This window comes from Ursus arctos, unplaced genomic scaffold (genome assembly GCF_023065955.2).
Source record: "Ursus arctos isolate Adak ecotype North America unplaced genomic scaffold, UrsArc2.0 scaffold_34, whole genome shotgun sequence".
NCBI classification, from domain to species: Eukaryota; Metazoa; Chordata; class Mammalia; order Carnivora; family Ursidae; genus Ursus; species Ursus arctos.
In genome coordinates this window covers 24567190-24590908 of record NW_026623030.1, presented here as the reverse complement: position 1 = coordinate 24590908, position 23719 = coordinate 24567190, and the positions used below count along the sequence as shown (strand labels likewise).

Below are 23719 nucleotides of genomic sequence, written 5' to 3'. Positions count from 1 at the left end.
AGATTGGAATTTAGGAGGCAGAACTGGGTATGTGGGCGTTGTCAGCATATCATCATCCTTCATATCGTGGGTCTGGATAAATCACCTCGAGAGTGCAGGTAGAGAGGAGGACTGGGACCGAGTCTCACAGAAGATGGAGAGAGGAGGAGGACTGGTCAGCAGGGTAGAGCATGGTGTCCTAGAAGCCAAAAGAAGTGTTTCTCTGAGGAAGGAGGGGAGGAATCGCCTCTGTCAGTTGTTGCTCATAGTTTGAGACAAAGACGGAGCTGTGGGGGGCTCATTCATTGGGGAGCTTAGTGCCATGAAAGAAACAGAAGCCTTCCTGGAGATGTTCAAGAGGGAATGGCAGGGCCATCTAAGGAAAGGAAAAAAGAGTGGGGGACTATTCCAGATTAAAAGAGACTATAAAATTACTTAACATGCAAATGCAACAGATGAACCTTAAATCCTGGCTTAGGGGGGAAAAAGGCATTTTGGGGGCAGTTGGGAAAACAGTATAGATTGGATATAGATGATATTAAGGATTTATTAATTTTCTTAGGTGTGACAGTGGTATTGTAGCTTGTAGAAGAATGTTCTTATCCTCAGAAGACCCATTCTGAAGTGTTCAGGGGTGAAGGGTCATGAAAATAGTCTGTAGCTGGTTATGTGTGGAAGCTGGAAACCGGGTAGGAGTTACTGTGTTTATCTCAGGCGAGATAAAATAACGGCTTAGACTAAGTTGATGGCGATGGCTTACTTTCTTCCAACAGCGAAGTGAAAAATAAGTGTGTATGAGCATGTGCGTGTGTGTGTGTGTGCGTGCGCACACCCGCGTGGAAGATAGCAACAGTTGTTGGATCTAGGTGGACAGGAAGTAGCTGGGTGTTCACTGTACCATTTTTTCAACTTCTCTGTGTGAAAATTTCCCCCAGAATCAGAGGGAAAAGAAAAGAAAAGGGAATGGGAGGAGGGTGGAAATAGTAAACTCAGACGACTTTTCTGAATTGTCTTGCTGCCAAGGGAAGCAAAGAGATGGGGAATTGGAGGGAAACGTGAGAGTCAAAGTTTTTATTTTTAAAGTCTGAGGAGAATGCAGCTGATGGTAACGATGTCCTGAGAGGGGAACTCCGATCTGGGAGACACAGGGGCGTTTAAAGAAGCAGCTCTTGCTTACACCTCAAAATCTGGCTCCTTTAACTAGGGAGTTGATTATGTCTTCTAAGAATTTCCTCCAAAATTAAATTGTTAAAACAATTAATCATAGTCTTACATAATTTAATGTCTTTTTTTTTCTGCTTAAATAGCAATATTTTTTGACTTGTTTTCTGCAGGTTGTAGGAAGTGTCCTGTATTTTACTAATTTTTGCCTTGATAAATTGGGGCAACCGCTACTAAATGAAAACCCTCAGCTTACCGAAGGATGGGAAATACCCAAGTATCCTACATAGTGAATGAAGATCTTTTATGCATCTTGCCATTAAGTTCACCTTTAAAAATATTTACCAAATTTTGCAGACTATGATAACTATTCCTTAATAAAATTCACTAAAGGTACCAGCAAGTCTTCAGCCACATTGTTTCTCTAGAAGGGCAAGAAATACAAGTAAAGGCAAAAAGGTTTGTGTGGGGAGTTGTTTTGTTTTCTTCTTCTTTTTAAGACTTTTTTAAACCAAAACCATAAACTCTTTTAGCTTGAAAAATTACTATTCTTCACCGCTGGCTTACTATAAATAAATTACAGATTAAGCTAGAATTTTAATATGTAGACATTTAATATGTTTAAATCAGTCATCTGTTTATTGGAATTCATTGGTTCACGCCTAATATGCTCGGGTGGGTGGAAAGCTGTCGTTGTTGCTAAGAGTTTGATTGCTGTCTTATTATAACCTGCCCCCTCCCAAGTTACCTAAAGGAAATAGAATCTGTTTGCCTCGGTTCTTCTATTATTAACCGCTGACAAAACCCAGAGGTGACAGATCAGTCAGGAACATAAGGGTCCTTGGTTAAAAGAGTTGGTTAAAAGTACTGTTTGTTTCAATCGCTAAGTACAGGAGGTGAAAGTGTACTCATGACTGCAGATATTAGTAATCTGTGATCTGCGTGCTTCCTTGTCTCTCTGATACACTTTGCTGTCATAAAGAATTGTACTGATTTGCTTTTATATCTTCATTTACGTTATGCACATCTTTGTTTTTTGACCAAATAGGCCAAAGCCTCACTGTTTCAATTGTGGTTCTGAAGAACATCAAATGAAAGATTGCCCAATGGTAAATTTTTCTCATATAAAAAAAAAAACAAAACCTTTGAACTAGAACTTTCTAATGTTTTCCACACATTTATGGCGTTGTGTGAGATAAAGAAACTTGCTGTGTTAACTTTCTTTTGGTCCTTGAATTTGAAACCTTTTCAGATTTGTACTTAAATTTTAAGACCTTAGATTTAAAAAAGAATTATTACAGTGCTGTGTGACTGAGATGAATGAAACATGAGAGTTGCTTTTTAGAGTTTATTCTAAAAACTTGATTTTATGTTAAGATAATACCAAAATAATAAGAAATTAAAGTGCTGCTGCTTTTTGCTTATTTTTCTAAAATATCCACTCTTTAATACTTGTTCATTATATATTAAAACTGGAATAATCTGTTTGCTTTACCTAAAGCAGAGTGTTTATGTTTATTTAGTCCTGAAATAATTTCTGAACTTGTGTCTATTTTTCTCAAATGCATTGTGATCTAGCCGCGGAATGCTGCTCGAATAAGTGAGAAGAGAAAAGAGTATATGGATGCCTGTGGTGAGGCAAACAGCCAGAATTTTCAGCAGCGATACCATGCCGAAGAGGTGGAAGAAAGATTTGGAAGATTCAAGCCAGGAGTCATAAGGTACTTCTCTGATTTTTCCGTAGAATGTCGTTTCTGTGTCAGCAGTACTTGGAACCTTCTCTGCGTCTTGAGGGTAAACGTCGGTGTGTAGATGTGCTCCAGCACCGTTCTAGAGAATATGCATCAGTTCGTTCAGGAACATTCCCTGGAATCTCACCATGTCACTGTGTATAACATAAGACACACAATTGTTTTAAAACATTGGGGACTGTATGTGTTTTCATCCAAACAAGAATACTGTATTTTTTTTTCCCTCTTTTGTTTTTCGTTAGCGAGGAACTTCAGGACGCACTGGGTGTGACGGACAAGAGCCTTCCGCCTTTCATATATCGAATGCGCCAGCTTGGATACCCACCCGGGTGGCTCAAAGAGGCTGAACTGGAGAACTCAGGGCTTGCACTCTATGATGGAAAAGGTATAGTATGTTAAGTTAGATAAGTCAGCGTAAATGTTACCTTTTTTTCCCCTTAGTTAGAGAATTACAGTAATATCTGATAGGAATGTCCGGCTTGTTCGGTGTGTGCTAAGTTAACTGAAAACTAGCGTGATGTTGTTTACTTTGTTTTACAAGGAAGGAACTAAAACTTCATTGAGAATTATCAGATGTTATCTGGACCTGCTCAGTGACTACGTAGGCCAGAGCACCAGACCTCCAGCTGGTCCTCATAAGCTCTTGCCTTCCTTAGAAATGGTAACAGAAGCGCGCCTGGGTGGCTCAGTTGGTGAAGCGTCTGCCTTTGGCTCAGGTTGTGATCTCGGGGTCTTGGGATCAAGCCCCTCAGTGGGGAGTCTGCTTCTCCCTCCCATTCTCCCTCTGTGCTCTGTCTCTCTCAAATAAATAAAAATCTTAAAAAAAAAGAAAAGAAAGAAATGGTAACAAATCTATTCACCAGTGCCAGGAGACCTGGAAATATAGTTACATAAACCCTCTTGTGGTCTAGAACCCCTCTCTTAGGTATCTGCTCTAGAAAAATATTCACACGTGTGCACGAGGAAAGTATGTATACGTATTTTTGTAGCATTGAATATGACTGTGAAAAATTAAAAACATTAAGGCCCTAAAGAAAAATGGCCAAATAAATGATGGTGGATCTGGGCTGTGGAATCCCTGCAGTTATTAAAGAGTGGAGTGAATCTGTGTGAGCTGACACGGCAAAATCCCGGTGCAATACTGAGTTTCTGCCTAACTTACCCGGACGCCATTCATCCTCCCTTGAAAGAAAAGAAAAGGAAAGAAAAAGAATCCCACATGCATGAAACAGTGCTCCATGTTTTTTCTGAGGACATTTATGTAAAATGTTTTTTTAAAAGATGTTAACTGAGAACTGTTTAGATTTTAGGATTCAGACTCAGAGAAGCCTTTCCTAACCACCTTATCTGCCTATTTATCTATTTAAGATTTATTTATTTGAGAGAGAGAGAGAGCGTGCACGTGAGTAGGGAACGGGGAGAGGGAGAGAATGTCCAAGCTGACTCCCACTGAGCAGGGAGCCTGACGCGGGGCTAGGTCTCGGGAGCCATGAGATCAGTACCTGAGCCAAATCCAAGACTTGGATGCTTAACCCACTGAGCCACCCAGGCACCTGTGACCGCCTTATGTAAATATATCTCTTCCTCATTGGCCTGCCAGTCTTTATCACTGAGCCCTCTTTGTTTCCTTCATACCCTATCACAATTTATATATATATATATATTTCTTGGTTCTATTTCTCTCTATTTTCCCAGCTAGATGGTGTAAGGTTTACAATTGCTAAAACCATACCTGTTTTATTCACCAGTATATCCCCTAGCACGTAGCACAGTGCCTGCAATGTGGTAGATGGTAAGAATACTTTTTTTTAAAAAAACTTTTTTTTAAAAGTTTTAACCAATACAGCAAACTCAGCAGTGGTTCCCCTTGAGAAGGAAAGAAGATTGGACTAGAGATGGTAGTTTCTCTCTGATGCTCTGAATCTTTCAAAAATGAGAATGTTTCTGTGTGTTACTTAAGTAATTAAAAAATATATATTTTTAAATTTTTTTTTATTTATTTTTGCACATGAGAGAGAACATGAGCGGGGTGGGGGGGCACAGAGGGAGAAGCAGACTCCCCACTGAGCAGGGAGCCCAATGTGGGGCTCTGTCCCAGGACCCCAGGATCATGACCTGGGACTAAGGCAGGTGCTTAACCGACTGAGCCACCCAGTCTCCTGGTAATTAAAAATATTTTTAAGACTTCACCAAGCCACCCCTTCTCAATTAGTGCTGAAGAGCTATTTATAGGACAGCCCTTTTAATATCTCCCCAAGTCATGCTGACGTTCAGGTATCACTCATGCCACTTTCTGTAGGTGGTGCTCGCATTTCTGTTGTCTTGTCTTTCCCTCTTTTTTAGTTTGATTAGAGATTCTTTGGACAAAAGGTTGTGGGTGATTTGAGAGTCTCTTAAATCTCTTAATATATAGATTCCCTTCCTTGTTTTTAACAAAACTGTATTTTGTCCTTTCAAGTTTTCGAGTTTTTGCTGCTGCATCCCCATGGTGTGTTGCTTTAGTGTGTTCCTCTGTCCCTCTGTTTACTGTGATGGAACCAGTCACTGATGACCATTGCCTAGCTATACCTGTTAATGATATGTTGCAAAATGGTTATATCCTTGTTCTTTCATTACTTCTTAGCTTATTAGCTAGAATACTTACCTTAGTAGAAGCTTCTCGCAAATTGTTTGATTACCTTATGTATGTAGATATCATCGGACTGACAAAATAAATGCATGATTTATTTAGTAGTTTTCAAAGTAATAAAGTGGTTCCCAAATACCCTTCTGTCATCTGTAAAGTGGTTTTAATAGTGTGTACCTCTTAAAGTCGTTACACAGATGAACGGACTTAATACTTGTAAACCATTTAAAACAGTGTCTGGTACATAGTAAGAATTGTTTGTTTATTAAATAAAATAAAGGCATTGGAGTAGAGCATCAGGCAAGTCATCAGATCAGTGCAGACTAGACTTTCAAGCAGCCCACAGACAAACCCAGGTTTCCAAGATTCTAAACATTAATTTTTATTAAAGTATCCTCATTGTTTAAAAGTTCTAATCTAGGGGCGCCTGGGTGGCTCAGTCGTTAAGTGTCTGCCTTCGGCAAAGGACGTGATCCCAGGGTGCTGGGATTGAGCCCCACATTGGGCTCCCTGCTCCACTGGGAGTCTGCTGCTTCCTCTCCCACTCCCCCTGCTTCTGTTCCGTCTCTCGCTGGCTCGCTCTCTGTCAAATAAATAAAATAATTAAAAAAAAAAGTTCTAATCTCATGATTCAGAAAAATTGTAATTGAAGCCATTCTCAGAATGATTCTGTTGCCGTGAATATAAGCACTTGGCAGTCCGCTTTTGGTCTGGAGAGGGATTATGTTGACATCCGGCAATACAGACGCTCTGATGGTCTCTCGCAGACGGTGCTGATGGGGAAGCGGAAGCTGGAGAAGCCCAACAGAATAAAAGCGTCACCTACGATCTCTCAAAATTGGTAAACTATCCAGGTTTTAATATATCTACTCCCAGAGGAATTCCAGATGTAAGTATATTGTTTTTGTTTATTTTTCTGGGATGGGACATTGTAACAATGATTGTTCCAAACATTAGCTTACGTGGCAGTTACTGTTACGTAAAGAAGTAAATGTGTTACTTTTGTGTTTAACTTTGTAACTTTTAGGTTGACTAGAATCTTTTTTTTGTTTGTTTTTTAAGATTTTATTTATTTGGGGCGCCTGGGTGGCTCAGTCCGTTAAGTGTCTGCCTTGAGCTCGGGTCATGATCCTGGGGTCCTGGGATGGAGCCCCATGTTGGGCTCCCTGCGATCATGACCTGAGCCAAAGGCAGACGCTTAACTGACTGGGCCACCCAGGTGCCCCTATGTTGATGAGAATCTTAAGTGAAATCTTGTGTTCATTAAAAAAACCCACACACACTTTTTTTCTGATTTTTTGCCTTATGAAAAGGAGCTAAAAACAATAGTTAGATTCTATAAATCTTAAACTGTTCTAAAGTTAAAAGATAATGTTTTTAAAACATGGGATGGTTCTGAGAATTACTTGGCAAGTAAAGCCTTTAATCTAAGTTACTATGACTCCTTTTTCTGTGCTATAGTTCCTTTCCCCCATTTTTTCTCTTCAAAGTAAAATTTCTCATTCTATATGGGAATGGTTCTCTACATTTAATCTCTTCCAACTTTCATTTTATGTTTCAAGACTCGACAGTGGCCTGTTGTGGTAGTGGTGGTGGTGGTATTTCAATAAAAAAATGCCTTCTAGGTGTTCTTAGGACCTGGGCAGCAGAGAAGAAGCCAAAGGTCTGAACTATAGCGAATAGATGTGAAGATAAGTGTGTAATTCATTCAGGGCTAAGCTGCACAGCACGAACTATCCGTGCTTCTGGAAATGGTCCCAGTACCAGCCTACATCAGAGTCCACTGGGGGCGCTTGGTAGAAATGCACATTGTTGAATCCCACCCTTAGATTTAATGGACTTGACCCTGGAATCTGTAGGTTTGACAAGAGCCGAAAGTGATTTTTCTCGAGAACCACTGTTGCATGTGCTCTTGAGATGAGAGAGAAGTGATGTTGAACCATAAAGATGAGTGCTGGGTTTGGAAAGGGAAAGAACAGAAGATGGCAGCTCAGCGTGAGTGAGCGTGTTAGGAGCGAAGGTGCTGTGGCCAGTGCCAGGGCATGAGGGGAGGGAAGCCTGACAGAGTCCACGCTGCCAGTGCCTAGAACTTCTGCTTGGAGTAGGTGGAACCTTTTTGGGCCAAGTGATTTTGTCAAGTAGGCTTTTGGTATTCAGTTTGGATCATTTTGCAGGCAGAGTTGGTTGGTTTTTTTTTTTTTTTCCCTTCAATGCACCATCATTTTTATTAATTCCCCCAAAAAGGAAAAATCACATGTGAAGCAGAAATGTAATTTGAGACCTCCACTTTGCAAAAATCTCACAAGTAGGATGTTTTCCAAATCCAGGCTTGTTTTTTCCTTCTTTTCTCTTCGTAAGGAATGGAGGATGTTCGGGTCCATACCAATGCAGGCTTGTCAGCAGAAGGACGTTTTTGCCAACTACCTTTCTTCCACCTTCCAAACGGTAAAGAGCTTGTTAGGGTGTGCTTGATAAGAATTTGTGGCCTGTGTTTGTGGGATTTTGTGACTCATTAGCGTCCTAGTGCTCTTTTGTTTTGTATATAAAGCGCTCTGTGTTTTCTGATGAGTCACAAGGAAAAGGTTAGCTGCATTCATCCTTTACCTACACTTAGCTCCAGACTGGTTTTCTGCGTGGTGTTGGAGGGAGGGTGTGGAATCCAGTTCTTTGTCCACCCCATTAACTTATGCTTGGCTTGGCTCCTCCGTTAGCCAAGTGTGAGGTCTGGCAGCAAGAGGTCATCGTCCCAGTCCAGCCCTGGTAGCCCGAAGAAGCAGAGGAAGGAAGGCGGCTCAGCAGCCTCGCCTGCAGACATGGAGCTCGACTCAGGTAGGTTTCGTTCCATGGTGTTGATTTCACTGAGAAGGTAGGGCGAATGGGCATGCTTCTGAGTTCCATTAGGAAGAGGGTGCCTTATGATCGCAAAAATAATGCTTTGATTTTGTCCTTGGAGATGAGAGCATCACCTCTAGAACTGATACAGGGTCAGGTGGGGGACAGCTTGGTGTGAGGGCCAAGTGGGCCAGCTTACTGAGTTCCTGAGTCAGGCGGTGGAAGGTGGTCTGCTTTAGCAGCTCCATCCCAAGAGGAAGAAGGACAGAACCAAACTTTCCCAGGTATTCTTCCCATTCTTCTTACCCCAACTTGGCAAGTTGCCCCTCCTTTCAGGGAAGAGAGACCCTGAGGAAATTTGTCCTTTTGGAAACCCACAGTGGAGCAGAGGCCTTGCCCTCTGGTCGTCCTCTGGCTTTTTTTACTCCGTAGTCGTCTGGGCGTAACCATGGAAGCTGTGGCCAGCCAGGACTGTGACAGTCCTCAGCAGGTCCGTAGTGGATCAGGATAGACACACGCCTGCCTTGTTGAGTCCTTCACGCCCAGTGCCAACCACCAGTCCTTGGGGCTTCCCCTTGGAACTGTTGGTGAGTAGCCTAGATTTTGCCCTCAGAAAGCTCTGGAATGAATCAGAACTTTGTTAATTTGATAAATCGCAAAGCTACTCTGAAGCCAAGACTGAAAACTCACTCCTTGTGCTACTTCCCATCCCAAATTAGGCCCACTTGTTTTGGTTCTTTTCACATGTCAGATGTTCTAAAGTGAGATTAAATGGCGACATGGAGATGAAGTGCATTTAGATACCCTGATGATAAGATGCTAGCAGTCCCCAGTGTGATTATGAATCCCTTCTTACTTTTAAATTCCCAGGGAGAATTTCAAGGTCACAGATTAGATTCCCTTCAAGTCCAAGGTAATTAAAGTCCAGAATCCCAGCCCCTCTCCCCAACCATTTAGCCAAAATTTTTGCTCTGCTTAGTCTCAGCCACCAGAGTTCTTGATGCCAAAATAGCATTCCCAGCTGGGCTTTTAGTAGCTACGGCCTGATTTCAGTATCCAGTCTCACTTTTCACAGGGTCAGCGAGTTCCTAACAGAATTATGACAGCCTTTGCCACATTTATGAACTTTTGAAAACAAGCAATTCTCCAGAACTCAAAAGCAGTTGTCCCAGACAAGATTAGCTTCCTGGAGGCCAGCACCTCTCTGTGTTATCAGAGCCCATGGCCAGGGGTTCTGAGCAAGGGCAAAATTCGTGGTTTCTTTCTCTCAAGGACTTCTGTGGGTGTGGTTGTCTGACTCTGCCACCCGTGCACTTAAATTCCGTTGGAAGAAAACTCCCATAGGAAGTGAATTTTGGTCTTAAGCACTTAAAATATCTGTGGGCAGGAGCCACCTGTGCTTGGTGTTTTGAATCTTTTTTGGGGGAGGGGCAGAGAGAGGAGAGAAAATCTCAAGCCGACTCCGTGCTGAGCACAGAGCCCAGTGCCGGGCTGGATGCCATAACCCTGAGGTCATGACCTGAGCTGAAATCAAGAGTCGGGGACGCTTAACCAACTGAGCCACCTGGGTGCCTCTGTTTTGAACTTTTGAGACGTCGTTTCTGCATCTCGGTGTGAGAATTGGTGGTGGAACACCGCTGGTACCAGGCCCACACTCTCATGTGCGGGTGTTTTCAGCCCTATGCTGGGAGCTTCGTTTATGTCCTGTTAGGGAATTGCTGAGGCCTGAGAAACCTGCCTCCTAGGGGTTTCTCTCCCTCCCCCTCATATGTGTCATTAACCAATCTAGAGCCAACCTGAACCCCTGTGATGAAGTCAGACGCTTCATCCCAAGGCCAGAGACCTGAGAATCCAAGTTTAGTCCCTCCACCTTTCCTCCGTGGCTCTCAGTCCAGAGTGGAATTGGGGGCGGAAGACCGTGCACTTGCTTAATAACCCTGGGGTGAACAGTTCCATCAGAGCCTCACTGGGTGTCTGTAAGGCAAGCAGGACCATTCAGAACAAAGATTACCCCTGGTGCCTGAAAGGCAGCATTGCCACACTGTACTGTCAGGTCCGGCTCGGGCACGTTTCCTGAGGAGTGGTTGTGCCCCGTGCTAAGCCGCAGCAGTGCCCTGATACCCTCACCTTTGCCAGCCGTGCCTTAGCTCGCCAGGTCACTCTCGCCCTGTGGTCTTGAATCCTTTCATCAGCGGAGCCTCTGCTGGCGTCTGCTGATGCTTCTGCCTGCTTGCGCACGTTTGCTAGGGGTATTCAAGGTCCCAGGCTACTTGCTAAAGGCCCTCTGGTCTCAGCCCTGGGCAGTGGCACCTGGTTTTGTTTATAAGCCTCTGCCTCTTTAGAAGAACCACACTCGTAAGTGAAGCCGCTATAAGATGCCCTCACCTCCTGAGGACAGAGGACCACGTGGCAAGAGCTTCCTTGCCCAAACCACAGGCTTCAAAGATGAGCCAGTATGAACCTCTACAGAATACCAGGATAAGAACACTGACCACACACTCAAGCTCAAGGCCGAAAGCCACATGTCTGGACCACCATGTGTCTCCATGCATCTCCATCCCCAGTCAGCCCTTCAGTGTTTCCTCTCAACCCACCAGATGTCAGGTCTTCGAGTTGCCAGTAGTAGCCGGCTTTCCCACCTAGGTTCTGAACAACTTAGGTGATCAGTCAACAAGTAATACTATCCCAGATAATCAGGGCCAGATTTTAGTACTGCTCAGTCCCAGAGCCACGGTGGCCTGCTCCCTGAACACTGAAGCAGGCTGGCTTGTTAACACCCGGGTGTGTGGTCCTAAAGCAAGGCAGGCCTTCCCACCCCCAGTACCGGCGCTGCCCCCACCCAGCTGCTTCCGGCCCTGCAGGGGCAGAGCTCCGGAAGGAGGAGCAGAGCATGTGACCTCCGGGGACAGCTCCCTCCCAAGAAGAACTGTTGAGTTGGTCTAATTATTTTCCTGTGGAAAACTTCATTAGCAAATGATTATGTTCTAAGTGAAGTGGATCCCATGTCACAAACCCGTGGGTTCAGCGTTTCGGTTTGGAACTGTGAACCAGAGCTGCCTCCGCGTCCTCTCCCGGTGGGCGTTGACATTCTCCTGTCAAGAATACATACCACGTGTTCTGTGCAAATGACGCTCGGGTTACACTTTGGAATGGTTTGTTCTTAAACATGACCGGCGTTGGTTGTTAAAGAAATCACTGACGGGTGTTCTGTCCTCCCTGCCTCCCGTCCCCTCCTCCTACGTGGTGTTCATTGTAGAGAAGAGCACCTGTGGTGTCCTTGGGATTCCCAGGCTGAGATGCCGCTCATCTGCACTCAGATCCACCCTTCATCCTGGCCCTGCTTCTAGCCGGGTGCCCAGATCCCAGCGGTACCTCAGTAGGGGCGTCTTTGTTCAGGCCTCTGTGTCCCGATGGCTCTCCCTGCCCCTCTCACTGCTGTTGCATCCTTCCTTTCAGCTCTTAGCTCTTCACTCTTCTGAGTTGATTTCTTAAAATCTAAGTGACAGTATGTTACCTCACAAATCTTACTGTCCGTACGAGAAAGTTCAGACTGGTTTTGCATAGCTGTCGAGATCTTATTATTCGGTTGAATTTGCCAAATTTTTAAAACTTGTGCTGTTTTGGACCCTCTACTAGACCCTGAGGACAGGAAGATTGATGAGACACAACTGCTGCCCATAGTGTGCAGTGTGTGTCGCCTGGGGAGTGCAGGGGCACGGGCGTCATTTTAATATGAATGCGGAGCCCGTGGTGAGACCTACAGCGCCACAGAGCTGGTTACGTGGCTGGTTACGGGCTGTAACGGTGTCCCAGAGGAAACGCCGAGCCGCTGTGCTGGATGAGGTCATAGACCCTGATCAGGACAGCCTTTGAGCTGCATCTTGAGGAATAAATTCAAGGATTTACCATGGGCATTGAGCAGGGTTAGGGTATTTGAGTCCATGGGACATGCCAGTGCAGAAGCATGAGACATCCCAGCACCCTGGTCCAGTGGAAGAGTGGCAGCTGGGGCTTCAACCCGCCAGTGAGAAATGACATGGTGGAAGTAGGTAAATTCTTGGTCATAGAGGGCCTTGTTACAAGGCACGGAGGATCCGCCTTTGTCCCGTAGGTGATGGGAGCACTGGAAGATTTCTAATGAGATGGGAAGGTTAATGGGACCAGCTTTGTGCTTTACAAAGGTGGATAGTTTGGAGGATGGATGTAAGGAAGCTGAATCCAAAGGCGTGGGTGACTCCAGTATTCCTGATACAGTGTCACGGCTGGCAGTCCGTAGGAGAGAGTAGACCCCAGAGAGCCAGGGACCAGGGGTGGGGGAGCAGAGGCAGAGGAAGGACTCTCAGGGGATGGACAGGCTCAGTTTGGGAGACGTCAGCCAGCCACCACCGATGGTACCAGTAGTGAGAATAGCAGGTAGGAGCAGAACCCGGGTTTGAGGGAAAGATCCTTTGTTTCGGACAGGTCGGATCTGTTGTGTCTGGGACATACAGGTGATGAGGACCAGTGACCGGTGAGCCACACGAACCCATAGTTCAGGCGGGTGGTCTAGACTAGAGGTGCAGAACTGGGAAATAGGCCAGCGTGTAACCCACCCCGTCTGCTCAGCTTCGTCTCCTTCGGCAGCAGCCTGTCCAGCCTGCGTTTCCTGCCACTGTCCCCCTCCACTTTCCGGGGACCCCTGTCTGCCATGCCCGCCCACCACCTGGAAATTACTCTCCGCCTCCATGCCCTTGTTCATGTTTCCTCACTCTGAAACGGTGCACACAGCATGCAGATGGATTTCCAAGGGGTTTCGGGAAAGTTCGCTGTCGGGAAGAGCCCGAGCTCTCCCTGCAGGTGTTCTTCTCAGGTGGTGATGGTTGTGGTACCTGAGCCTCCAGGGTGTTCCCCAGCCAGCTTCTTTGGCCACCGAAATCTCTGGATACACCTGAGTTCAAATTAGAAATGTTGGTAAAACCAGATGCTGCGACAGCTTCAAGTGTCCTGACTTTTCTTTCAGATGCGGAGATCCCGCACAGCTCTCCAAGCAGCGAAGCTTTTCAGTTTCAGCCCCCATTGCCCCCTGGCACTCCTCCCCCCCTGCCACGGGGGACTCCTCCACCCATCTTCACCCCTCCGCTCCCCAAGGGCACCCCGCCGCTGACTCCCAGTGACTCCCCGCAGACCCGAACAGCGTCCGCGGCTATGGATGAGGACTCGCTGACTCTGGAAGAACTTGAAGAACAGCAAAGGCGGATATGGGCGGCCCTCGAGCAGGCGGAGAGCGTGAACAGTGATTCTGATATTCCTGTGGACACACCTTTAACTGGGAATTCCGTTGCCTCTTCGCCTTGTCCAAATGAGCCAGACCTCCCTGTTCCAGAGGGGAGAACCTCTGAAAAGCAGACGCCTGATGAGCCCGAGGTAGCAGACCCTTGTACAAAGAAATCGGAAGTTGAACATTCTCTGAGCCCAGATTCTGAGCCTCCGTTGCCTTGTCAGAAGGAAGAGGAAGAGTCTGCTCAGCTAGACTCTAAAGATGCTCGTCTGGACAATGGCAGTGTTGTGTCGAACTGCGACATCAGTAATGGAGGCAGTCAGAAGCTCCTTCACGTGGACACCAGTCCTTCAGCAGCCACTAAAACTCACAGTCCTGTACCTGACATGAGCAAGTTTGCAACTGGAATAACGCCATTTGAATTTGAGAATATGGCAGAATCTACTGGAATGTACCTCAGGATAAGAAACTTGCTAAAGAACTCACCCCGAAACCAGCAGAAAAACAAAAAGGCCTCTGAGTAACTGCTTGACTTTAGCACGAAGAGCTATTTAATTACCTGTAACTTTGTGTTGTTAATTAGTACCAAGTGGAGATAAAATTGTTTTCCGGTTTGTCCCTCCCATGTTTAAAAATCTATCCAAAGCTTACTTGTGGCCCAAAGGTAGGCCTGTTTTAAGAACAGAAAGACTGGGCTTGCTGGTTTACTATATTTTATTCTTATTGATAAAAACTTGGGGGGGTGATGCAAGTATGAGCTGGTTTAGAGACAGTTTGCTAAGGTTTCTACTACTTTTGGATTGTGTCTGTCAAGAGTGATGGTTTTTATCTGTCTTTTGTACATTGATTTCCCTTTCTACATTTTGCTAATTATCCTGTATATAAGTTTAATATATCATTTTTTAAAGAAAAAAATTCTAACCATTTTAAATTCATATTTCAACTCTGACAACCAAATGAGAAAAATCAGGGATGAGCAGCTTTACCCCATTTGGGGTATTTTTGTAAGTGATTTACACACATCAATTTTAATAACACTTTTACTTTTTTGTAACTTCATTCCTCCTATAAGTTTGCTATACAGGTATGTTCATCTTTATGTACAAAGGTTTAATAAATTAGCTTTCATATACATAATCTTAAGACTGAATACAAAAAAGTGATTCAGTTAAATTAGTGTATACAGCCTTGTAAGTTTGGACATAAATTATGTGGTTGCAAAAATTAGGGGTAGCAAAGAAAATCTAGGAAAATGCAAGTTTGAGTATTTTTAATGTTCTTTCAGCCTTAACTATAGAGACAGCAGAATCTTTTAAAGTAATTATTTTGAAAACAAAACAAAACAAAAAAACCGGAGGGCAGCTAGCCTTTGTATAAAAATAACTTTCTAGATTTGAACCCTAAGATAATTAATACTTAGAAGTAAAAGGTAGACATAAACAAATTGCTTTTAATCGTCAGATACATAAGATAGTGCTGGACTGTGCTTTTTGTCTTTACAGTCGCGTCCCTGAAAATAAACAACTTGAACTTAGTCTCAGGTAGTGTGATCCTGCTCTCAGGCCAGCAGAGGGAGCAAACTACAACCATTGCAGACCATTCCAGATTCCGTTTTCAGTTTGAGGACTCGAATAACCACATCTACTCTTCTATAAACAGGAAAGGGAAAGAAAATCCTAGGAAAGGGACAGTTTATTTTCAAGGCCCTCACAGAACATGCTAGAAATTGAATAAAATGTTAAATACTTCTGGGTTTTTGAGTAGAAGTATAAAAAAAAAAGTGATCCTAGTTTACATAGTGTTTTCATATACACTGTCTTAATATTTTTGTCAGGTACATCTAATATCACTCCATTATGTCTGTAACCTGAGGAAACTGGTGGCATTGAGAGGTTCCAGGGACTTGTCAGCGTGCAGGAAGTGGTTGTTGACAGGCCAGTCTTCCACTGAGGCCTTGACTATTCCCTGAGTCATACAGGTGATGAAGGGCCGCTCTGAGGACTGCTTGGGAGCACCAGGGAGAGACACCTAGCAGTTTTCTCCTTAGCACGAGCCACAGGTCTCATATTAAGGTGTGTTTGTGGCATTCCCCCCATGTTCACAATCCCCATAGTAGGCAGGTATGGTTAATTTCCTGTTTTAGAGGAAGTACCTAAGACCCGCAGCTGGTAAATCACCTAGTGACCCTAACTCCAGAGCGCTCTGACCCCCACACCCACACTCTTAGCCACTGTGGTGCCTCCTTGTCAAAAGCTCTATAAAAGCAGTGGCTTCTCCAAAATTGGCTTCTCTTTTTTACTTGCTCAGTTACTTATTAAGGACACAGTTATGTAGTTCTATGTGCTTTGGGGCCTTACAAGGAGGAAATGATAGAATCTGCTTCTAGGAGCTTACACGCTAGCAGAAGACGATGGCGTCCTCCTGGCCACGAGATCCACGGAGTGGCCGAATAGAAAGAACAAGGTACTTGGACCATCTCGGGTAATGGGAGAAGCACCTAGGGAGGACTGGCTTCAAATTCACAAGGCTGTGGGTTCAAGTGTTTATTTGAAAGGTACTTAAAGACTTACGGAAAGAGGGAAACACTGAGCTAAGCCTGAGAGGGGAGGTAGAAGGATTTCCACAGATGAAGCGACCATTGAATGTACAGGAAATGCCATGAATAACACGAGCAGGAACATTCAAGAAATGTAGGGTGGTAGAAAAAAGGACTTTGAAAAGGGCCCTTGATTCATCAACACTGAGAACTCTTGATTGCTTTGCTATGGCCTTTGAATTTTATTAGGGAAAAGGATCTGCTTACAGATCTTTCGGTGACAAGTGACCTCATCTAAGTGGTATTTTAGGGAGATGAATCCTAAAGCAGAACTGAGAGTGAACTGGAGAGAAGAGACATTTCACAGAAGGAAGCCTCCCCCAAATGCAAAGTACTTGCCTTAGGAAGGTGCCCCACTTTAAAAATCCGTCGTACCTGCTGTATTTGAGCACCATGGGGAGCGCTGGGCGGAACAACACGTTGTGTGGACTTGTCTGCGCGGTGACAGGTCTCCGGGTGTGGGTAGGTGAGGTCATAAGCAAACACTTGTACTTCAGGCTGGACTTGGAGCTGGGCTGGGGACCAGTTTCTAATCTTTGCCTTGGGTTGGAAGGAATGTGGATTGAAATACGGGTTGCTAAAACAAGACCGGCTGTCATCTCCTTGGGCAGATAAGTGGAAACAAGGCTCTGCCCTTACTAAAATCAAATAACCGATTTCTTCTTTCCAAAGCTTGCGTTTCCTTAAGTGGTCAAAACTAGCCTGCTTTTCTTCCAACAACAGTTTCTCCTAGTTGGTTCTGTTCTTCAGGTTCTCTGCCGGAACCATTTTGCCCTTCTGTGTCAGACTTTGTAGATTGTCGTTAGCGTGCAAAGTCGACAAGGGTGTTGTACGATTTTGAATACCCAAGTGGTTTGTAAGGCATAACTCAGTTCCCAAGAACCCGATGTGTCCACACAACCTGTGTTTGGTTTTTTTCAGCAGTTAGGAAAGTCCTTTTTACTTCAACCTAATGTATTCATTGATCTAATGGTCTGAATTCAATTTAGAATGGTCAGGGTAAAATTATTTTGTTGATGTGTTTATAAATTGTTAATTACAGAGCCACGTCTGTATTAATAAATCGGAAGTTTCTGAACAGGCATGCTTTGTAAATTACCAGCAATCTAGGTAGAATGTTTACGAAATGTTGGAGTGGTGACAGCTGTCTAAAAGGGAATTATTTATATATATACATATTTATTTATTTAAGCTTCTAAACAAGTAACTGCATTGGGGGGGGGGAATGGAGAGAGACTGTAAAATTAAGTGGAAAGACCTCCCTCCCTATTTATTAGTTGAAGAGCATGTGTTTGTCATTCATATTTGGATTTTGAATTTGTGGATTTTATAATTTAGAAAACCAGCCCTCTGTAAAATTCACACCCATGCCCTTCTGCTAGCTGATGTTAACCGTCCATGCGTTAGACTTGACTTCTAGTGAATTTCCATTTGCACCTATACCCCTTCGTAATTATTTAAAGAATAAAGTGAGAGACTTGATTTTTCTTTGAAATCTTTCCTTTTTGAATTATAAGCAGAAGGAGTAACAAAGCCATCGATTTAAAGGGAAATCTGTAAAGGAAACCCACACCATTTTTCTTCATACAGTATAGAAATTTATTTTTTTACCAATTTTCTAAACCCCAAACTTTTGTTTTTCTTTCCCCAAATGGAAAGTCTTGATTTTTTGTTGATTATAAATGTAATGCATATTTGTTTATAAATTCAAACAAAACGGAATAGTATAAAGCCCTTTATAATCACAACTTTCAGAGAAAAATCATTGTTTGTGGTTTGGTATACACCTTTTTCCTGAGCAAATACATGTAACTAAGAATTTTTAAAAATGTTTTATATGTATTAGTGTGTTTCAATAAAAGTGAGATTATACTGTACTTACAAGTATTTGAAATCTAGTTATTGTGTTTTTTGAGATTTTGTTTTGGGGCGCCTGGGTGGCTCAGATGGTTAAGGTTTTATTTTTGTTTTAAGTAATCCCTATGCCCAATGTGGGGCTCAAACTTAACCCCAAGATCAAGAGTCCCATACTGCATGGACTGAGCCTGCCAGGTGCCCCTCCAGTTATCATTGTTAATGGCTACATGGTAGCATACCGTATTTATTCAATATCATTTATGATATTTTTGCTACAAATGCAGTGAGCATTTTTTTAATTTTAATTTTTTTTTGAGAGAAAGAGTGCATGCGCTAGAGTGGGGGGTGGGGAGAGGGAGAGGGAGAGAATCTCCAGCAGACCATGCTAAGCCTGGATCCTGATTCAGGGCTCAATCCCACGACCCTGAGATGGACCAGAAACAGAGTCAGATGCTTAACCAGCTGAGCCATCCAGGCACCCCTGCAGTGAAGAATGTTTTTATAAGTTTGTTTATGTATATATGTGAGAGCGTGCACAGAGGGAGAGGGAGAAGCAGACTGCCCGCTGAGCAGGGACCCCCCACCGCCCACGCAGGCTTGATCCCAGGACCCTGAGATCATGAGCTGAGCAGAAGGCAGACACTTAACTGAGCCACCCCGGCACCCCCACAGTGAATTTTAAAGGTAAATCCTTAAGGGGCACTGGAGTGGCTCAGTCAGTAAAGCCTGTGACTTGATTTTGGCTCAGGTCGGGGAGTCTGGGTTGTCAGACCTACATCCACTTGGTGCTCTGCGTGGAGTCTGCTTGAGATCTCTCTCCCTCTGTCTCTGCCCCTCCCCCGGCTTGAATGCAAACACACTCCCTCTCCCTGTTTCTCTCTGAAGATACATAAATAAATAAAATCTTTTTTTATTTTTAAAAATTTTTTTAATTTTATTTTTAATTTTATTTATTTATTTTTTTAAAGATTTTATTTATTTATTTGACAGAGAGACAGCCAGCGAGAGAGGGAACACAAGCAGGGGGAGTGGGAGAGGAAGAAGCAGGCTCATAGCAGAGGAGCCCGATGTGGGGCTCGATCCCATAACGCCGGGATCACACCCTGAGCCGAAGGCAGACGCTCAACCGCTGTGCCACCCAGGCGCCCCTGTAGACGAGTTTATTAATTACTACCCACATTTGGTTCATATTATGCCCTAATATGTCACTATATTTGGGGTTTTTGTTCTGAATAAACTGGAAAGGCAATGTTGTTGTCTTTCCATTTATTGGATTATTTTTTCACATATGGATTAAATGAAAAAAAAAAAACTAGAAAGAATATACCAGAATGCGAAAAATAATTTTATAATCTAACCAAAAGAACAGATCATGCAAAAAAAAGGTTAAGATCCTAATCCTTTTATTATATTTTATTCTTAGTAAAATTTATATTATATGGTAATGGGAAATTCTGTATATCACAAATTCTAGATACCAGAAATGCATTTTTTAAGCAATTACGTATCAGTGATGTGGCTATATTTGGAATTTTTATAATACAAGGAATTACAGAGAATGCAAGAGGTTTAACCCTGACTCAGCTTTCTATCATTCTAAACAGCTGAGATTGCTCCTCTGTAGGGATGACATCATACCAGAGTGAGTTCTCAGTGTATTCAGTGGCGGAGGCTAGTCCATTAGTCAGAAGTGAGAATGACAAATGAAACTGGATTAGGACAGGTTGTGGGATTAGACCCAGGGCAGATTTCTCACGGGCTCCTAACAAGTTTCTTTCTGTTCGTACCACGTGCCTTCCATGCCTGTTCTGATCTGTGTCTCTCTCAACCAGTTACAGTTCTATTTGTTGCATTGGTCTGGAAGTCTTCGTGTTCGAATACACGGGGGACTCCTGAGATCCTACTGTCTGAGGATGGATGAAACCTAATATGGTCTCATGATTCACAGATGAGGACAGGGGTCACAGGCATGTGAGAGGAACAGAATGCGTTGCCTACATTCATAACTGAAAGAAAGGTGAGGTTCTCCCGAATTCTCTCCTAAAGGTTTATGGCCTCACCATTGAGAGCCTGGCATTAGAGACCCAGAGGATAGGTCTTGCAGGGCATTTGCTCTGGCTGTTTCCTCTGCCCTGCTCTTTTTCTCCTGAAATCCGATCGGCTGAGTCCCTCACTGCCTTGAAGTGTGTGCTAATCTCTCTCCTTCTCAGTGACACTACCCTGACCACCTGGTTGAAAACTCCACACACACATACACACCACCAAATCACTCCTGACGTCCCTTGTTCTACTCTCTCTTTTCCACAGCATTTTTCGCTCTCTAACATATTACATAATTACTTATGGTTTATCATCTGCCTTGCCCAACTAGAATTTCAATCAACAAGGCAAGGATCTCTCAGTCTATTGATATGTCCCCAGCAGCTAAAACAGTGCCTGGCACATTAGTAAATGCTCAATGAAATTTTTTGATTTTTTTTAAATGGTTCTTTTTAAAAAAAGATTTTATTTATTTATTTGTTTGTTTGTTTATTTATTTATTTATTTATTTATTTATGGGGTGTGGAGCAGAGGGAGAGGGACAAGCAGACTCTGCTCTGAGCTCGAAGCCCGATGTGGGGCTCGATCCCACAACCCTGAGGTCATGACCTGAGCCCCAACCAAGAGTCAGACACTTTAACCAACTGAGCCACCGAGGCACTCCAGAATTTTGTTGATTAAGTGACTAGATTTGGAAGTTGAAACATCCCACCTGTTTATGGTAATAGAGACTAGCTAACACCCTGGTAGAGAAGTGAACTCACATGCACATACAAGTTTGAATTCCGACTTAGTCCCTACCGACTCAGGAGTTTCTGTGTGTCATCCTCACACTTCCTTCACCATGATCTGCATTTCATTTTTGGCGAACCAAAGCAATTTCCTTTCTTTTTTTTTTTTTTTAAGATTTTTTTTATTTATTTGATGGAGAGAGAGGCAGTGAGAGAGGGAACACAAGAAAGGGGAGTGGGAGAGGGAGAAGCAGACTCCCCGCTGAGCAGGGAGCCCAATGCGGGGCTCGATCCCAGGACTCTGGGATCCTGCCCTGAGCTGAAGGCAGATGCCTAATGACTAAGGCACCCCAATTTCTTAATCTCATTCTTTATTCTGGTATTCAGAGCAAAATTACTGTCCTATTTAATGTGGTTTGTGTGACTGATTCACTCCTGGGTATATTTATATGGTGTATAGGCAGACATAAGCCTCATTGTACTCTTAAGAAGAAGTTCTGGGCACCTGGTGGCTCAGTCAGTTGAACAGCCAACTCTTGATTTCGGCTCAGGTCATGATCTCAGGGTCGTGAGATTGAGTTCTGCACCGGGCATGGAGCCTGCTTGAGATTCTCTCTCTCTCCCTCTCCATCTGCCCCTCCTTCCCTCACACGTGTGTGTGCTCTCTCTCTCTCTCAAAAAAAAGTTGTAACCAAGTGTATTTTACAAAGGAATACTTGAATTAACTGCAGGCACAAAACATTAGTGATCTGTTGAATATTCATCAGTTACGATGGGAATGGGTTGTGTTGATTTCCTGTTTGAAGTGCTGTTGAATTTTGTCAAGTACCTCTACTGTATTGAGATTATCAGTCATTGTTGTCCTCTATTCTCCCAATACAGTGTAGTCCTTTAATTGATTTTCAGATGTCAGACCAACTTAGCATTCTTGGGATAAATACCATTTAATCATAGTGTATAATCCTTTTTCTATATTGGCAGATTCAGTTTGCTAGTATTTTGTGAAAGATTTTACATCTATATTCATAAAGATATTGGGGTATGGTTTTTTTGTTGTATTGATTTTTTTTTTTAAGTTTATTTATTTAAATAATCCCTACAACCCAAAGTTGGGCTCGAACTTACCACGCCAAGATCAAAAGTTGCATGCCCCTCCCAGTGAGCCAGCCAGGTGCCCCTGTTGTGTTGATTTTTAAATACAAGGAAGATTAATGAGTTTGTGGGTAGTAATCCAATTATCTGAGAACTTATATCCTTGAACAATTTTTAAAAAGTAACTTTCTTATCCTTTCATTATTCTGAGTTATTATTAACCCTAAGAGCAAAGATATGTCCTGGTCCTGGTATAAAGTGATCATATATATATACCTGCAAAGGGCACCTAGTAGATTTATTTCTAAATTTCACATACTTATTATCTAATTTAGCTGGTTTTTTAAGTTTCTTAACTTTCAGTCATTTTACCTCAAACATCTGCTTTCTGGGCATTTTACTTCTTGTGTGTGTGTCGTTTTTTGTTTTGTTTTGTTTTGTTTTTAAGATTTCATTTTTAAATAATCTCTACACCCAGCATGGAGCTCAAACTCATGACCCCAAGATCAAGAGTCGCATGCTCCCCCAACTAGCCAACCAGGTACCCCACGTTCAATGACATATTAAAGATGGTGTCTGTGGACGTTATCTTTCACTGTGTGAGAGATGATCCCAAAGCTTAGTGTCTTATAACATCAATAAGTTGTTACTTCTCATGACTCTGTGGGCTGGCGGGGCAGTCCCGCTCATCCTGCTTAGACTCATGCGTGAGGCTGCACTCATTTGGTAGCTTGACTGGGGACGGGGAGCCAAGATACTTCTCGTGTCTGGGGCCTTGGTACTAGTTGTCAACTGGGCCCCTTTCTCCGTGTGGTCTTACATCATTCAATAGTCTAGACTGAGCTTATTTATAAGGAGCAAAAGCATTTCAGAAAGGCAAAAACACACAGCACAGGCCTCTTGAGGCCTAGACTGTGCAATCCACACAGTGTCATTTGCATCACATTCAGCTGTAAGTCAGCAAGACCAGCCCAGAACCCACCTCTTGAGGACTTGAGCTGCAAAATATTGTGGCTATTTTTTAAAAATCTAGGCAGATTTCAAGCAAAGTATTGTAAGTCTCTTCAGTTCTTTGGGAATTCTCACGCATCAAGTAATCAGTACAATCTGTAGTCTTGCAACTATGATAATTTTTAAAATTGTTTTGAAACTCGTCTATTCTGGAAAATATCTGAGATGAAAAATAGGTAACTTCCAGAACAGGGAAAAAAAAGTGGAATAAGATAGTGTTTAAAATCAGAAACCCCTGAGATAACGTCAAATAGTAATGTTAACAAACCAACCTAATTTCAGTGCACTAAAGTTTTAAAACACTCTACTCTTATCCATCTCTCTTCCAAGGAATTGTTATATTATTGGCCCAAAGTACCACATTCAAGTTTAATGTCAGATATTTTTGTGTCACATGGTTGGTGATAGCTAATAGTCATTGGTTTGATAAAATTCAGAGTTGGCACAAATTGAATTCCAGCCGTATGAATAAGATAGGAGATGGTGGGGGCACCTGGGTGGCTCAGTTGGTTAAGTATCCGACTTGATTTGGGCTCTGGTCATGATCTCAGGTTGTGAGATCAAGCCCTGCCTTGGGCTCCTCACTGGGCATGGAGCCTGCTTGGGATTTTCTCTCTCTCTCTCCCTCTGCCACCCCCACCCCCGGGCGCCACCCCTTCTCCGACTTGCACATGTGCGTGCTCTCTCTTAAAAAAAAAAAAAAAAAAGACAGGCAAGGGTATGGGTATTTATGTAGCACCTACCATGTACAACACACTTCTCCGAGACCCCGTTATACAGAGAGGA

The 23719-nt window shown here is 43.4% G+C and overlaps 1 protein-coding gene across 3 annotated transcripts in view; it reads left to right on the top strand.

The window, feature by feature from the left end:
* The window catches only part of ZCCHC8 (zinc finger CCHC-type containing 8), a 28761-nt gene extending 10682 nt beyond the window's left edge, over nucleotides 1-18079 (top strand). For 2 of the 3 annotated variants that reach the window (XM_057305940.1, XM_057305939.1), the window contains 9 exons: nucleotides 1314-1417; nucleotides 1534-1599; nucleotides 2189-2249; nucleotides 2719-2861; nucleotides 3134-3276; nucleotides 6285-6406; nucleotides 7876-7962; nucleotides 8229-8346; nucleotides 13349-18079. In XM_057305940.1, coding sequence (XP_057161923.1) covers nucleotides 1314-1417; nucleotides 1534-1599; nucleotides 2189-2249; nucleotides 2719-2861; nucleotides 3134-3276; nucleotides 6285-6406; nucleotides 7876-7962; nucleotides 8229-8346; nucleotides 13349-14130 — 1626 coding nt within the window. In that variant the 3' untranslated portion in view covers nucleotides 14131-18079. The remainder of the gene's footprint in view (nucleotides 1-1313; nucleotides 1418-1533; nucleotides 1600-2188; nucleotides 2250-2718; nucleotides 2862-3133; nucleotides 3277-6284; nucleotides 6407-7875; nucleotides 7963-8228; nucleotides 8347-13348) is intronic. The other variant, XM_026514804.4, reaches the window with a different exon arrangement.
* The last annotated feature ends 5640 nt before the right edge of the window (nucleotides 18080-23719 follow it).